The sequence below is a fragment of the Tursiops truncatus genome, chromosome 2 (genome assembly GCF_011762595.2).
Source record: "Tursiops truncatus isolate mTurTru1 chromosome 2, mTurTru1.mat.Y, whole genome shotgun sequence".
Classification (NCBI taxonomy): Eukaryota; Metazoa; Chordata; class Mammalia; order Artiodactyla; family Delphinidae; genus Tursiops; species Tursiops truncatus.
In genome coordinates this window covers 87,464,808-87,479,552 of record NC_047035.1, presented here as the reverse complement: position 1 = coordinate 87,479,552, position 14,745 = coordinate 87,464,808, and the positions used below count along the sequence as shown (strand labels likewise).

General features: G+C 51.7%; 2 protein-coding genes across 6 annotated transcripts; one reads left to right on the top strand and one right to left on the bottom strand.

Annotated features, from left to right (window-relative positions):
- Positions 1 to 510: 510 nt before the first annotated feature.
- On the bottom strand, positions 511 to 14,147 carry DUOXA2 (dual oxidase maturation factor 2). Of its 5 annotated transcripts, XR_012330088.1 has the most exons (7): positions 12,876 to 13,122; positions 12,447 to 12,581; positions 11,974 to 12,187; positions 11,401 to 11,615; positions 5,955 to 6,051; positions 918 to 1,003; positions 512 to 647 (listed from the first exon to the last, which is right to left on the bottom strand). XR_012330088.1 is itself a non-coding variant. In XM_033851630.2 (6 exons), exons 1-6 carry the CDS (start codon positions 14,145 to 14,147, stop codon positions 10,851 to 10,853), a joined length of 963 nt encoding a protein of 320 aa, XP_033707521.1. In that variant the 3' UTR covers positions 10,649 to 10,850. The 5 variants fall into 5 exon arrangements, 3 of the variants coding, with proteins under 3 accessions (XP_073657004.1, XP_033707521.1, XP_073657003.1); XR_012330089.1 differs by lacking the exon at positions 918 to 1,003 and having other exon boundaries at positions 511 to 647; XM_033851630.2 differs by lacking the exons at positions 512 to 647; positions 918 to 1,003; positions 5,955 to 6,051 and adding exons at positions 10,649 to 11,044; positions 14,001 to 14,147 and having other exon boundaries at positions 12,876 to 12,933.
- DUOXA1 (dual oxidase maturation factor 1) lies at positions 6,029 to 10,374 on the top strand. Its single transcript, XM_033851629.2, is given in 9 exon segments — positions 6,029 to 6,270; positions 6,376 to 6,554; positions 6,874 to 6,931; positions 7,600 to 7,737; positions 7,992 to 8,014; positions 8,016 to 8,206; positions 8,455 to 8,672; positions 9,360 to 9,423; positions 9,425 to 10,374. Coding segments are annotated over 9 exon segments (1,224 nt in total). The 5' UTR covers positions 6,029 to 6,248; the 3' UTR covers positions 9,756 to 10,374.
- Positions 14,148 to 14,745: the final 598 nt, after the last annotated feature.

The window sequence follows — 14,745 nt, the reverse complement described above, 5'->3', positions numbered from 1 at the left end:
CTCGGGGGTCTCACCGCCCTCGAGCGCCTCCCGCGCCCTGCCGGACCCCGGATTGCATCGCTAGGTTTGTACTAGAACTGCCCTGGGTTGTGGGCAAGGGGCGAGGAGAAGCAGGGGTCCGAGGGATGGCTGCGTAGGACACGGTTCTCGTGCACCCGTCCTTTTTCTATCCCAGGCTGGGTGGGCGCGGGCGCAGCGCCTCAGAGCCGCGGGTGCGGTCTGAGTAGGTTGAGGCTATTTGGAGTGGGGGGCTGGGGGAAGGGCGGGAAAGCATCCCGGACCTGGTTTGTCTGGTCATAGTCTAGTACTTAAGTGAGTTAGAAGAGTGGGGGGTGGAAGAGAGCCCCGCCAGGAGAAAGGGCGTGCGCTTTGGGCGACAGAACGTCCAGACCTAGTTCCTTCTCTATCCCATCCCTGGGGGCGCTGCGTGTGAGGTTCCACCACGAGGAGGAGAGCTGCGCGTGCTGCGAGGCACGCAGTGTTTAGAAGAGGCGAAGGTAGGAAACAGCGGTCCGGGTTTGAGTGGCGGGGATGCGCCTGCTGGGGTCTGTGCGGTCCGGGTGGGTTTTGGAGGGTACCTTGAAGTGTTGTCCCCGCCCCGGCCCCTAGAGGCGCACTTCCTGCATCCGCCCAGACCAAGTTCAGATCTAGTGGGAGTTCAAAAACAAAGTATGGTGAGAAACTAAGAACAGGCAAACAAACAAAACAACAACAACAAACTTAATAAGGTCCCAAGGTTTATCTCTGCTTAACTGGAGTCTAGATAGTTTGACTGGCGTGATTCAGCACCCCAAGGCTCCTCACACACCACAGCCCTTATTAGGGATTCCTACCCCAACGTGCTTTTCAGATCTTGTTCTCTTTCTCCACTTAACTCCCACTTTGGTGCAAAAGCACACATACACACGCCCACACACCTTCTTGAAGAAAAGAGACTGGAACAGGAGTTCTGGACAGGGTCCTCTTAGCCATCCAGAGCCGTAAACTTTGAATGGGGTCCACCCTAACCAGAGAAATAAACCATCACATTCTAGTAGGTCTGTATCACCAATAAGAGCTCTTGGCAACTCCAGGAATGTCACCCACTCCCCCTTTGTAGAGAATTAGTAGTCTTTATGGGTTCTAGAAGAAGGGGAAGGCAGTCAGGGGAAGACTTCAGGAAGAAATCCCTGTGAAGTTACCAGAGGCCACAGAGCATTAAGAAAGTATATAAGAACTTTGAATGCTGAAGTCTGGAGCTTGTACTAGGCTATATTTCCTTAAAAGATTGTAGCCTTATTTCTTGGCCATCCCTCATACACACACAGGAACCCCACTTCTCCTGTGGTAGGTAAGGAATGGGTAACTGTATCTGAGATGCAACTGAGTATGAGAAATGCTTTAGTATTTCAAGGGAGTTCAGAAAGGGAAAAGGTGTCCCTTACCTCTCCAGGCCAGGTGAGAAAGGAGAACCCCCAAAGTGTAGGGATTGGCCCACCCTGTGAGAAAGCACCTCAGTTTTGTCACAGGAGCCTCTGATGCAGCGTTTTTGTGTCTAGAGGTCTGTTACTGGGAACTCCTTCCTTCTTGTGTCTGTATTTCTGTTTATATGAACCTGCAGGTGTATGTCTGACTATATTCTGTGCTTATTTATATTAGTATATATTTATATCAATATAACAATCATGGTAGTCAGCTAGGGGAGAAGTGGTGGAGTGAAGATTGACATGAGATTTCTCTCAGATTAGAAAAATTCTACTGTCAGACCCTCCTTGGCAAGCCAGGGAGGAAGATGTTCCCAAGGGAAACTACAAGCTTTGTAGGAAAAGCAGGATTATTGCGTGTGGGAACTTTTCATTTCAGTCCCACCTCTTCATGCAGGAGGCCTCTTAGCTTAATAATTAAAACCAAATTAGGATCAGGGTCAATAAAAATTAACTTTAAATTGGGCAATGTAGATTAAAGAAGACCTAATTCATTAAACTGAACAAGAAGGAATTAAGGTAAATTTTATTCACCAACTGTCTTTTTGCTTTAGTCAATTTTAATGTTTTGGAGAATTGGAGATAAGTTAACATGTTCTTCTGTGCTTAAGATACAGAAACCCTTTTGTTAGTGTTTCTTTGAATCATCATGTTAATAGAGATGAGCCATTCTTATAAAATATTTTATAACCTCTCTTTGAAATAAATGCAGGAATAATGCTAATACATGACCCTGATCAAAATACATTGCACCTTTATTATTTGCCTATGTTGCAAATATTTCTTTTTGAAATTCCAGCATATAACATTTACTCTTACTTGAATACTATGTATTCAGACTTGCTTTATCTTCCTATATTAACCAAGATATTCTACATTTTATAGCCTTTCCTAAATCATATAGCCTTCCATCAAAATTGTAACGGCTTCAGTCTAGGTGTCATAAATAAAAAATTCTTAGACCAATAAATATCTGCTTTAAAATAAGTATCATTGGGACTTCCTTGGTGGTCCAGGGGTTAAGACTCCACGCTCCCAATGCAGGGGGCCCGGGTTTGATGCCTGGTCAGGGAACTAGATCCCACATGCATGCCGCAACTAAGAGCCTGCATGCTGCAACTAAAAAGATCCCACATGCCGCAACTAAGACCCGGCGCAGACAAATAAATAAATAAACAATAAAATAAAATAAATATTAAAAAGATAAGTATCACTATCACATATTTTACAAAATAATTTAATCCTCAGATTCTTACTTATCTTCAGCTGGAGTTGAAATTTATGTTTCAGATTCAATTACACATGAACATTCATGCTTTGGAGACTCCAGCTGTTGGAAGAGGCTTTCTGAAAATTTTGTGAAAGCACTAAAAATTGACAGGGTTGGTCAAATCCCTTCCTGTCCAGTCCTTAGCCCTATGTTGGTGATAGTTAATGTTGAATGATTATGATAGAGGGCAGTGAGGGAGCACAGCTCCCTCTTGTGTGCAAAACAGAAGATGCCTCTAGCAGGGATAGGGACCCGTTCGTTCATATATTCATCCATTCCATCCACAGACTGATTGGTAAGTATATGCTGCATGCAGGGGATGCAAAAATGGAAAGACAAAGTCGTCGCCCTTCAGGAGATTAGAAGCTAATGGGTTCTAAACGTTCAAACAGTTAGAGTGCAGTGTAATTATTGTGATTGTGAAGGTATGTTCAAAATGCAGTCAGAACATTAGAGGTGGGAACATCTACACTGGCCTGATGACGTCAGAGGAAACTTCACAGAGGTGGTAACACAAGCTGAGACTTGATGGGTGAAGAGTTTGCCATGGGAGTACGAGCATTCCAGACAGAGGAAATAGCATATACAAAGGCACGAAGGCTTGAAAGAGCGCGTCAGATTCAGGGAGAGGCCAGTAGTTTAGTATGGCTAGAGATTAGACTGCACAAAAGATGGAGATGGAAGTGCAGGTGGGACCAGATCACAAAGGACTTTGCATGTGATGGTGAGAAGATTAGATTTAACCCAGAGCAAAGAAGTGAAATGATTATATTTGCTTGTTAGAAGAATTGTTGTGGCACTGGGCCAGATAGGATGAGGCTGAATTAGGGCAGAGGCAGTAGGGAAGGAAATGCCTGGGTGGTTTCAAGAAATATTTAGGAGGTAAGATGGTTCAGCTCTCTGGCTTATTTGATTGGTGAGGTGGTGATGCCACCAAAGAGACAAATAAAACAGAAGAAAAAGCAGAGTGGAGACCGTGAATTCAGTTTGGGACCTGTTAAATCCAAGGCATCCTTGGAACAGCCAAGTGAAATGTCCAGAGGATAGCTGGCTCTTTTGTGTTTGGAGCCCAAGTAGGGGGTCTACGTGGAGACATAGATTTGAGAAGCATCAGCCATGGGAATGGATGAACTTGCCGAGGGAATCATGAAGAGTGCTGGAAGAAGAGCGTCAAGACAGAATCCTAGGGAGCATAAATGTTTAAGAGGGGAGAAAGAACTAGCAAAGGAGCCACAGAAGGGTTGGCCAAAGGCAGGAGACCCAGGAGAACATGGTGTCATTGAGGCCCAGGGAGGAAGCCTGAAGAAAGAGGAATTACTACAGAGAGATCAAGAATGATGAAAAGTGAAAATTTCCCTTTAGATTTAGCGCTTGGTAACCTAAAGGAGAGAAGTTGGGGATGGGAAGAAGCCAGATTCACTGAGGAAATAAGGCAGTGGACATACATAGACTATTCTTCTTCCCAAAAGCCTGGCTGTGAAAGGGAGAGAGTGGCATAAGATAGTAGCTGGAGGGCACCCAAAAGGTCAAGAGAAAGAGTTCCTTTTCTTTGTGTTCTTAAGATGGGAGAAATGTAAGCATATCCTTGAGAGAAAGAGCCAGCAGAGAAAGAGAAGCTGAAAAGTCACCAAGAGAAAGGGGGAGAAGTGATGAGAAAGGTGGTGGTGAAGGCAGGCAGGATTGGAGTCAGAGCCCAAGGAGAAAGGAGATACACAGTCCTCTGGAATGGGAGAGTTGAAGAGTTAAGGAAAAAAAGCAAAACTTCATGTTAAAACTGAGACCGCGTTTATTTCACTTGCCCCAAAGACAGAATAAACATTTAAACTGTCTCTTTGTCTTTGCCTGATACCATGCTACTCCCCAGAGACAGCACCAGGAGGTGGCCAGCCTAGAAGGAGAGAGAGAGGTTGGGAGCTCCGATGTGTCACAGAGAATCACAGAATTTAGAACTAGAATGGGTCCTGGAGATCATCATATCCAACTGTAGAGGAGGAAGCCAAGAAACAGGGAGGTTGTCATTTGCCTGTCCAGTTATCAAATCAGTCAGTGAATGGGACTTTCCTGTCGGTCCAATGGTTAAGACCCCAGGATTCCAATGCAGGGGTGCAGGTTCAATCCCTGGTCTGGGAACCTAGATCCCACACGCCGTGCAGTGTGGCCAAAAAAATTTTTAAATTAAAGAAAAAAAAATCAGTCAGTGAAGAACTGGAACTAGACCCAGAACTGATTCCTGCCCAGGGTTCCCATCAAGAAGGATTGGTGAAAGAGAGAAATGGAGTAATGAAATGTCCCCTCCTTCCCAATCTGGTAGCTTCCATTTATTCATATTATTCTGTTCCAGGTACTATTCTTAACACTTTACAGACACAATCTTGTTTCCTATTCACAATGACCCTATGAAGTAAACATTATCGTCATCATCCCTATTTTTAAAATACACCCAAGTCTCTGTAACTTGAAGAGGCAAAGGCAGAATTCAAACACAGAGCTGCTAAACTTCTAAGCTTATTCTTTCACTGTATCACTTAACAAGACACTACCTGGTCAGACTGTAACTTACAGAGCCTCCTGGGTACCAAGGCCCCAGTACAGATTATACACAGGGAAATGAGCAGAGCTGGGTTCGTTGATTGTAAGATGCATTTTTTTTTCACATTTTGACATCTCTGAAATTGAGGTGTGTTTTACCAGCGATGGCTGTCATTGTTTAATTGGCAGTGTTTTTTCCTCTTTCTTTCTTTGTGGTACTTAAAATAATGGCATGTCTTGCAATCATTCTGTCTGGATTTAACAAAGCACAGTAAATTTAGGTGCCATTTCCCCAATATCCTGTCTGCAGAGAGACAAACTAGAGCCAAAATAGCTCTGAGATCAAGGGACAGACAGAAAAGAGCTAAGCCAGGGTTTGACCTGAAATGAAGCCTAGGAACTTAAATCAAGGAGGAAGGCTACTGTTGATGATGTGTGGGGTAGAAGGACATCTGGCCCCAGCACTGTGCCCTAGTGGAGGGCAGGCTCCTTCAGTGCCTATTGAGGTGAGCTCAGTTCAGCTCGATTGCTCTCGAGCTGCCAGAACAGGAGCCAGGGTGCCCAAGAAAGCTTGTCAGACCAGCCTGGGCAGTGCCAGGTCTGGGAATCAGCCCTCTGATGAGGTAGTTGGATTATATACTTAGCAGAGCTATCTTGCCTTTGTTCTTTGGGGAGTGAGGAGGAAAGCCAACCTTTTTGTATCTGTACCATCTTTCAGCCTTATGCCTTCTCTTGACAGAAAATATAGCTCTTTCTATGTTCTGTGATCCGTCTGCTTGTGCTGGAGGCCTGAGGGAGATAGAAGAGAATTACATTTCTTAAGACAGTCCCAGAGGAAGCAGAGAAGCCTGGAGGGTAGTGGTGGCACTGGTTTAGGGGACCTGGGGGTTAGCAAGGGAGCATGGAGTGACAGAGACTGATTGCCAAGGTCCTTATTCTCTCACAGCTAAAAACACGCGGAGATGGATGGCTGAGGGGTAGCGGAAATGGCAGTAACAGTGGCGTCTGGTGAGCACCAGAGAAGAAGGGTGTGGTTTATTCTCTACTGGATCTCTGGCCCCAAGAACAGTGTGTGGCACATAGAGGGCACTCAGTAAACACCTGTTGTTGTAGAGCATCCGCCTCCCCTGAACAACCCCACCAGAATGGCTGCTTTGGGACACACATTCCCCTTCTACGCTGGCCCCACGCCGAACTTCCCAATGGTCACCACCTTGGCCATCATCATCACCATCTTTATGACTTCACTGGTCACCTTCATCATCATCCTGCCAGGCATTCGGGGCAAGATGGTGAGAAACAAAACCAGCCCTGGAGACCCCAGCCCCAGAGAGACCTCGGCCTCGAGGTGAGGGGGCCAGACTTTCTGATTACAATCAGATTCAGGAAAGAGATTCTAGTCCCGAGAAAGCGTCACCCACCCTCCCAGCAGAGAGCTCCCTACTCATTGATTCAACAGATAATTACTGAGTATCTATTATGGGCCAGGCACTTTGATCTCTGGTGACCAAGGGACCTCAGTTCTAGAACACCCTTCCCGAGTCTGGAAAGAGAAAGGGTGGATTTGGAAGGAGGGTGCTCCATCCTAAACCCGCCCACCCTGTGACGCAGAGGCTGTTCCGGATCCTGCGAGTAGTGACCAGCTTATTCATTGGAGCTGTGATCCTGGGTGAGTGTGGAGTGTAGCTGACTTGGGCAGCTGCCTGCATCCCATCTCTTCTATCCTGGCTCCCTCACAGAGGCTCTGCTTCAGGGTGGGCTTCTAGACCTCCCTGGCCGCACGCCTCCCTCACCCTGGCCTTATCCCCTCACATCTACCTTTGCCCTGACAGGTGCAAGCCTCCTGGATGCATCGCTCCAACCTTCCTAACATATTTATTCAGAGGAAAGCAGGTCAAAATGAATGCCTTTGGGGACAGGGTCTGCGGAGGCAGGAGGGAGAGAACGGTGGAGGGCTGCTTGCTTTGCTTTGGGGATTAGGCGATAGGAAACACAGAAAGTCTCTATGTTGAAGCTCTCTGTGTTTGCCCAGCATGGTTTATTATGTTAATGTTTCCTGCCCCAGCTGCTTGAGTAGTTCTCCCTATATGGGGGCAGGAAGGGAGGACAGGGGGAAGAGGATTATGACCAGGGGAGATATTAGATTCTGACCCATTTATTCATTTATTCATCCCATACCTATTGTTGGCAAACTTACCATGAGCCAGGTCCTAGGCGGGTTAATGGATACACAACTATGAGCAAAACTGACATGGTCCCCTTGCAGCTCTCCCTCTGACTAACCCAGCAATGCCCAGACCTCCCTGAGTTCCTGAACATCAAACTCCCCAACCCCAGCCATGAATTTCAGTTCTGAGTGGTCTGTGGGCCAGGTCAGCACCAACACATCATACAAGGCCTTCAGTTCGGAATGCATCAGCACCGCTGTTGGGCTGCTGCAGATTGGGCTGGGAGGAGTCAACATCACGCTCACAGGTGAGGGGGGGCTCTTGCCTGGGAGGAAGGGAAAGCCTCTGCTCTGCGGCTTTGGGATCTATGTTGGGTGTGGTCTAAAGAGCTCTAGGATCCGGGCCGGGGGAGGTAGGAAGGGAAGTTCTCAGGCCTCAGAAGCTGCCTTCTCTCACTTGAGACCAGAGCCTGGTCCTCTTCCAGTGTGATAAGCCTCTGCCCAGGTAAATACCCACTCTGGCCCTCGTGTCCCTGCTGGGCACAGCTGCTCCATTCCCCAGGGACCCCAATGCAGCAGCTGAACGGAGACCGGCTATTACAACAAGGAGTCCACCTGGCGCCTGGGGGAGAACTACGCCGAGGAGTGTGCCAAGGCACTGGAGAAGGGGCTGCCAGACCCCGTGCTCTACCTGGCCGAGAAGTTCACCCCACACAGCCCGTGTGGCCTGCGTGGCCAGTACCGCCTGGCGGGACACTACACCCCGGCCACACTGTGGTGAGGGTGGGACGGAGGCCCTGCTGGCCTAGACCCAGGAGTGGGGTTCCTACCCATCTCTCCCCCACTCATGTGGAGACCCCTAGTGGGACAGTCTGGCACCAGTCACCACAGTGCTTGGTTGGGAAGCCCACAGGCAGGAATCCCTACCTCACCTCTTTGGGTGTCCTCCACCTGGGCCCCTCCAGGTAGAAGTTCACCCCAAACAAGGTAGAGGTGCCTGGGCCAGCCTTCCCCTGGCTCTCCAGGGTGGCATTCCTCTGCTGGCTGCTGGCGGATGTGATGCTGTCCATGCCTGTGCTGGTCTACGGTGGCCACGTGCTGCTGGCCACGGGTGTCTTCCAGCTGTTGGGACTGCTCTTCTTCTCCACGGCCATGTCACTCACCCTGCCCTGTCCCCTACGCTTGGGCACTGCCACACTGCACACTCACCGTGGGCCTGCCTACTGGATCACATTGACCACAGGTGAGGCCCAATCCTGAAGGCAGGGATGGGAGGACTCAGGGCTGGGGCCCATCAGGTCCGTGGGGTTGAGCGTCTGCCTCCAGGGACCGAGAGGCACTTCTGGGGACCTTTCCCCTCTTTAGAGCCCCCTCCGTCTTAGATCCCTCATCGCTGGGTTTCCCCTTCTCAGACCCACAGCCCCTCCCTCCTCATATGTCCCTACTCCCCTGTGTCTTATCTCTGTCTCTGTCATGTCCCTCATCCCTTAACTCTCTGTTCACCCAGCTCTTCCCCAGATCTTACGATCTCATGTCCCCCCTTCCCCCAAACACTCTTCTCTGTGTCCCCCATTCCTAGAACACTTCTCTGTGGCTATTTCACATAGCCTTAAATTGCCCTGCAGTTTTATTGTCCTCTCCTGTCCCACTGTGTCCTGCCCTCCCCCCAGGGTTTCTCTGTTTTCAGAGTTCTCTCTCTCTCTCTCTCCTGGGATGTAATTGAAGGAGCACTGGGTTTAGAGTCCAAAAACTCAGAGCAACAGAGCCACACCAGCCATATGACCCTATGCCAGTCACTTCTCGGAGCCTAAGTTGCCCTGAAGCAGGGACGATATAGGCTTCCCTTAAGAGGGGTTCTAATGCTCTTAGCAGATGTCCTTGGGAAGGTGTTACTATCACTAAGGCGGGATACTTGTTGCCTCATCCCCAGGCCTGCTCTGTGTGCTGCTGGGCCTGGCCATGGTGGTGGCCCACAGGCTGCAGGCTTTCTTCAGCCACTGTGGGAGAGGACCCTGTCCTGGAGTGGGATCCTGAGGAAGGGGGACTCCTGAGCCCTCGCTACAGGTCCACAGCTGAGAGTCTCGAGCCCCAGGACATTCCTCTGTCAGAGGCTTCCTCTGAGGTGCCCTGTGAGGAGTCTGACTTGCCCTGGAAAGTTCGTCTCCCTGGTGGCCGCCCGGACTTCCAATCTGGCTCCAGACTTCACTGGAACCCCCCCTCCAAAACACCACCAGAACTGCCTGCAGGATGGGTTGTATCAGGTTCCCAGCCCCAATGTGCAGGTGGAGTAGGAAAAGAGGCTCTACCTATTGATGATAAAACATGAAACAAAACAAAAAGCCCTAAGGCAGATGTTGGGGCTGCCATAAACCCTGCTGCCATGCGTGATGAGACCAAGCAGGGGCTGCCCCTCCTTCTGCCCAGCTACCCTGCCCTCCCTTGGGGCTTTGCCTCTTCGAGGTGCCATTTACTGAAACCCAGCTCCACCCACATGATGACAAACGTGTACGGGGGGCTTACAGTGCGATTCTCCCATGTTCCCTCTCATCCCTCTGCATCTCTTGTTTTCCTTTTTCCTGGCTCCCTTTTGTTCTCCCTTCACTTCCCCAGCTTGTGTGATCTCTTGGTGCAATGAACGTACTGCGAGGGAGGAGAGACCAAACTTCTTGTTCTAGATCTAATATTAACCGATTGTGCCCCATTCTCTCTGAGCTTCAGTTCTCAAATCTGCCAAATAAGACTGTAGGACTTGCCAAGGACCTAAAACAAACAAACAAAAAATCCCGGGGTTTACAGCTTTATGCCTTGCTGACATTTACCTCGGCCCTCAGACACCACCCCTTTAATGAATAAAGTGAAGCTAGTGAATAAATTCCAAAATGCCATTTCTTCTTAGCCCCCCTCAGCTGGGCCAGCGGAGGGGGATCCCACAGGGCCAGCGGGGGTGGAGGTGTGGGGGAATGACCTGCCTGGTCACTGCTACCATCCACTTGGGGTAGCTCAGGAAGATGCAGGCTCTGATTGTTCTTCTCTGGGCTCACTAGAGGGCACCCTCTCCCAGACCCTTTCCCGGGTTACTCTGCATTCTTCAGACAGAGAATCCGGTGTCTGTGGCAAAGCAGAGAAAGAGTGTACTAGGCTGCCTCCAACCCAGGGAAGTCTCCCCAGAGCTCGTATCCCGAAAAGCCTTGAAAAGCCATGGAAAATAATGGGAGAAAGTTTAAAAAAAAAAGAAGAAAGTTTATTTACAGCTCACGCTGGGAGACTCTTTCCCGGGTGCAGGCGGCACATCTGAGGCCACTGGCGCTTTCCCCCCGCGCCCCCAGCGCAGTGCCCTCCCGGAGCTCCCCAGGCCCGGTGGGCACTGCTCCCCGGCCTGCGGGGGACCAAGGCAGAGTAGGAGTCCGAGGTTGAGTCCCTTTCACAGGTTAGTACTGATGGTTAAGTCTGAGCCCCAGAACTGCTTATGCAGTGGGTTGTTGAGGATGAGAGAAGAGCTCCCTTTCGCCTGACTTTCGAGGCCCTTGACGCTTCCATCCAAGAAGGTGCGAAGAGCGCTGGTCCGAGCGTAGTGGAGACTCAGCACCGCAACTCCGAGGAGGAGGCACAGGATGCCTGTGTTAGCGCAGTCGCGGGTAAAGAGGGCGGTCAGGGCTCCAGAACCCGGCCGCCCGACTCCATCTATTGGAGGTATTTGCGTTTCTTCCCCAGACACACGCACCACGGAAAGACCTCTAATATGGCATACATGATACACGGGTTCGCACGCCACTGGGGCAAGATACCGAACCCTTCCGAACTCCCTTCCCCTCCTCTGTAAAATAGGCACAACAGTGCCTGCCTCTACGAACTACTGAGAGGGGCAAATTAGATAATATATGTGAACTCATTATGCAAACCGGAAAGCGCACGCTGGGATAAATCTCGTCTCTGCCCCCAGACACCCGGGGGCCGGTTTCCTCGGTCCTCACCCGTGGCCAGTGTGATCCAAAAGGCGGCACCGTAGTGAGTGGTGAGCTCGGAGGAGCCAAGGCGGAGCTGGCAGAGAGACACGCTGGAGATGGAGGCGAAGGCGAAGACGGAGAAGAGTACGAAGGCGCCGGTGATCAGAAGAGCCAGGCCTCCGTAGTGCGGGGCCGGCATGGAGAGCAGCACGTTGGAGAGGAGCCAGAAGCAGAACGCCACCCTGCGGGGAGGGGACCAGTGGAGCTGTGAGCCGGATTCCCCCAGCCCGCTCGGGTTCCCACGGGCTCGCCTCCCCTACCTCCCGGCCCCAGAACAAAAGCGCGGGGCTGGGATGGCGGAGGCGCAGGGAAACACTGGAGGGGAGTAGCCGGCGCCCAGCCATTGCTGGGTCTCTTCGGATTCCCACGGTCTGTACGGACCTCGTGACCATCTGCTCGCAAGGCGGCAACTCTCACCCCAAGCGCGTCGGTCTGTAACTGTAGCTCACATCCTCCGGCTCACATGCCCCCACCCCGACCCCCGCCACACACACGCACGCGCGCGCGCAAGTACGCAAAGTGTCTTCTTTCCGCGCTCACCACAGCGTGGCCGAGGCGTAGTGTCCCGCCAAGCGGTATTGGCGGTAAACCCCGCAGGGGCTGCTCGGAGTGAACTTCTCCGCCAGATAGAGAACTGGATCCGGCAGCCCCTTCTGCAATGCCTCCGTGTACGCCCCAGCATAGTTTTCGCCGATCCGCCAAATGAACTGCTCGTTGTAGTCGATGGTCTCGTTCAACTGCTGCACTGGGTTCCCTGCGGAGGGCGGCGTCGTCACCCGGCTGCGTACAGCGAGGACCGGGCAACTAAGCGGATTCGGATAGGAGAGTGAGAATCTTGAGAGAAATAGGTTTGGCAGCGGTTGGGGAAAACACAAATCAATGAGAGCCAAAAGCTATTCTATATGAGCTTGTGGGAGCTGTCCTCACAGGTCCTCCAACTGCCCCTGCCTGCCACACACCCCCAACCATGGTGTCTGTCAACCTCAGGAGTTCACTTCGCCGCAGCTCCTCACCTGTGAGTGTAACATTAACGCCCGCCAGGCCCACCTGCAGACCGACGTGGGCTCGGACGCGTGCCGCACTGAAGGCCTTGTAGGATGTATTGGTGCTAACTCTGCCCACTGACCATTCTGTGCTGAAGCATACCGCTGTGGGGAGAGGCAAACCGTGGGGGAGGGGAAAGGTTAGGGAGAAGATTGGGGAGACGGGATTGGGCGGGTGGTGATGGGAGTTGGGACACTGCACAGAGATGGGGGGGTCTAGGAGTCCAAAGGGATATACACGGTAAGGGTGGAAGAGTGGGCACTAGAAGGAGCCCACTAGAAAGAGAATGGGAAGAGGGAGCGGGAACCCATCCCCAGTTCTCCATTTTCCCAGGTGCCCTCAGGCCACCTCCTTCCTCACCCCAGGTCCTCTCCCCCTCCGCTGCATCACACACTCACCCACAATTTCTGCTCCTATGAACAGGCTGAGGAGAACTCTCACCAACCAGAACCAGCGCTGCAGGAACAGGAACCGGGTCAGGCCTGGGTACTGCCCAACCAGAGTCCCCAAGCTCTCCATTGACCCCATGCCACCCGGGCCTTTAGTGCTTCTGCAACTTCCCTCTCTTGCCCACTTTTCCCAGTTACATTCCTGACCTTTAAAGGCTGAAGGCAAGTCATGCAAGTCCCTCTGAGCCACTGGCATTTCCTAATGTTTTCTGGCTGCATGATTCTGCCTCCCAGCCCCATTTTCCAGTCCACCCTGCAACTGGGCTGTCTCTATCTGCTGCTCTCCCACCACCTTCATCCCCTTTCCTCTTCAGCCCTGGTCCCACCTCCTGCTTGGGTCACTGCCATGATGAGGCTCAGTGAGTCCAGAAGTGCTAGGCAGGCAGCGGTCACCTCCCTCAGGAGAGGGAGGCCTCAAAGTCTGGTCACCAAGTAGAGGAGGTGCGAACACAACCTCTCAGATATTACTAGGTGTGCCAGTTTCCCAGAAAACAAACACAAGACTCAGGGAGGCTAGGTCCTCTTAGACTTGAAAAACAGACAACTTAGGCTCTGGGAGAGGAGGGAATCTAAGAAAAAGTGCCCAGTCTGCTACAACTTCGAAGAAATTTCTGTGGAGATATCTCTGTCCCACACACATGACTCAACCCAGTGCACAGGTGAAACACAGCAGTATGAGTTGCTGGTTTCTGTCCTCTTGGCCAGAAGGTCATCACCTGAGGTCAGGATGGGAGTGGGATGGGAGTGGAGGTGCAGCCTGAGGAGAGGCAGGAGACCCCTGCAGCATGTGAAGACTAGAATTGGCCCCAGGATTACTGGACTGGGCACCCACTCTCTGCAGCAGCCTCCTGAATGTTCCAGCTGGGGTCAGCCTCCGGATGTCTTGTATGGGACCTCTCCCTAACCTTGGGAAGGGGTGCTTGCTGGGCCAGACTTCTGCCTATGCTCCACCTGTCTGGTTCAGTGCTTCAGTGCATGGAAGATCTTGCCGCCGTCTTAACTGTCCTATCCTCCAGAGACATGCTATCCTTGACGCCCTCCACCCCCAGACCTAAACTTCTAGTACCCCCTTACCGAGTGGCCACGAATCCCGGGTAAGATGAGTAGGAAGCTGGCAGCCAAGGCCAAGAACACCAGAATGACAATGAGTAGCGGGACGCTGATGCCGGCGGCATGCCGGGGCTGAGGGTAGAAGGGCAGCACACCGTTCCAGAGAGTCATGCTGCAACCCGGCCGAGCTGGGTCTGTTCCAACGGGGAGAGCGGTCACTGGCGTCCGAGCCCGGATCCCACTTCCCTTTACCCCGTTCCCTGCGTGCGAGGACTGGACTCAATAGACAAGTCAAGTCTGAGCGCCTCGGCTTGCCCCTAAGGAAGCGCAGAAGCTAGCTGCCCTCAGACGCTCTGGGTTGGCCGGGACGGAGTTAGGTAGGTGGGAGGGCCAGCTCTGCGTGTTCACTCTGCGTTTGGAAGTCGCACAAGACCTGAAATCCTTTTTATAGCAGCCTGGGCAGCGTGCCGAGCCATGTCGGGGCTTTGCAGCCAGGTCCCAGAGGGATAAGGTCATGCAAATGAGAGGCGGAGGTTGCTATGCAAATGAGAGGAGCCCCACCTGCATAGCAAGAGGGTGAATTCCAGTCCAGATGCTCACATCTGGTGCTGGTCTGGCCTGAGTGGACACCTGCACAGCTGGCCTCAGAGGACCCAGAGAGGAGGGTGAGAATGAAGCCGGGGAGGCTGAGGATCTGCGGAGCTGGGGAGGAGTGGTGGGGGAGAGGCAGAGAGCAGAACAGAGAAGCAAAGATTCCAAGAAAAAGAAG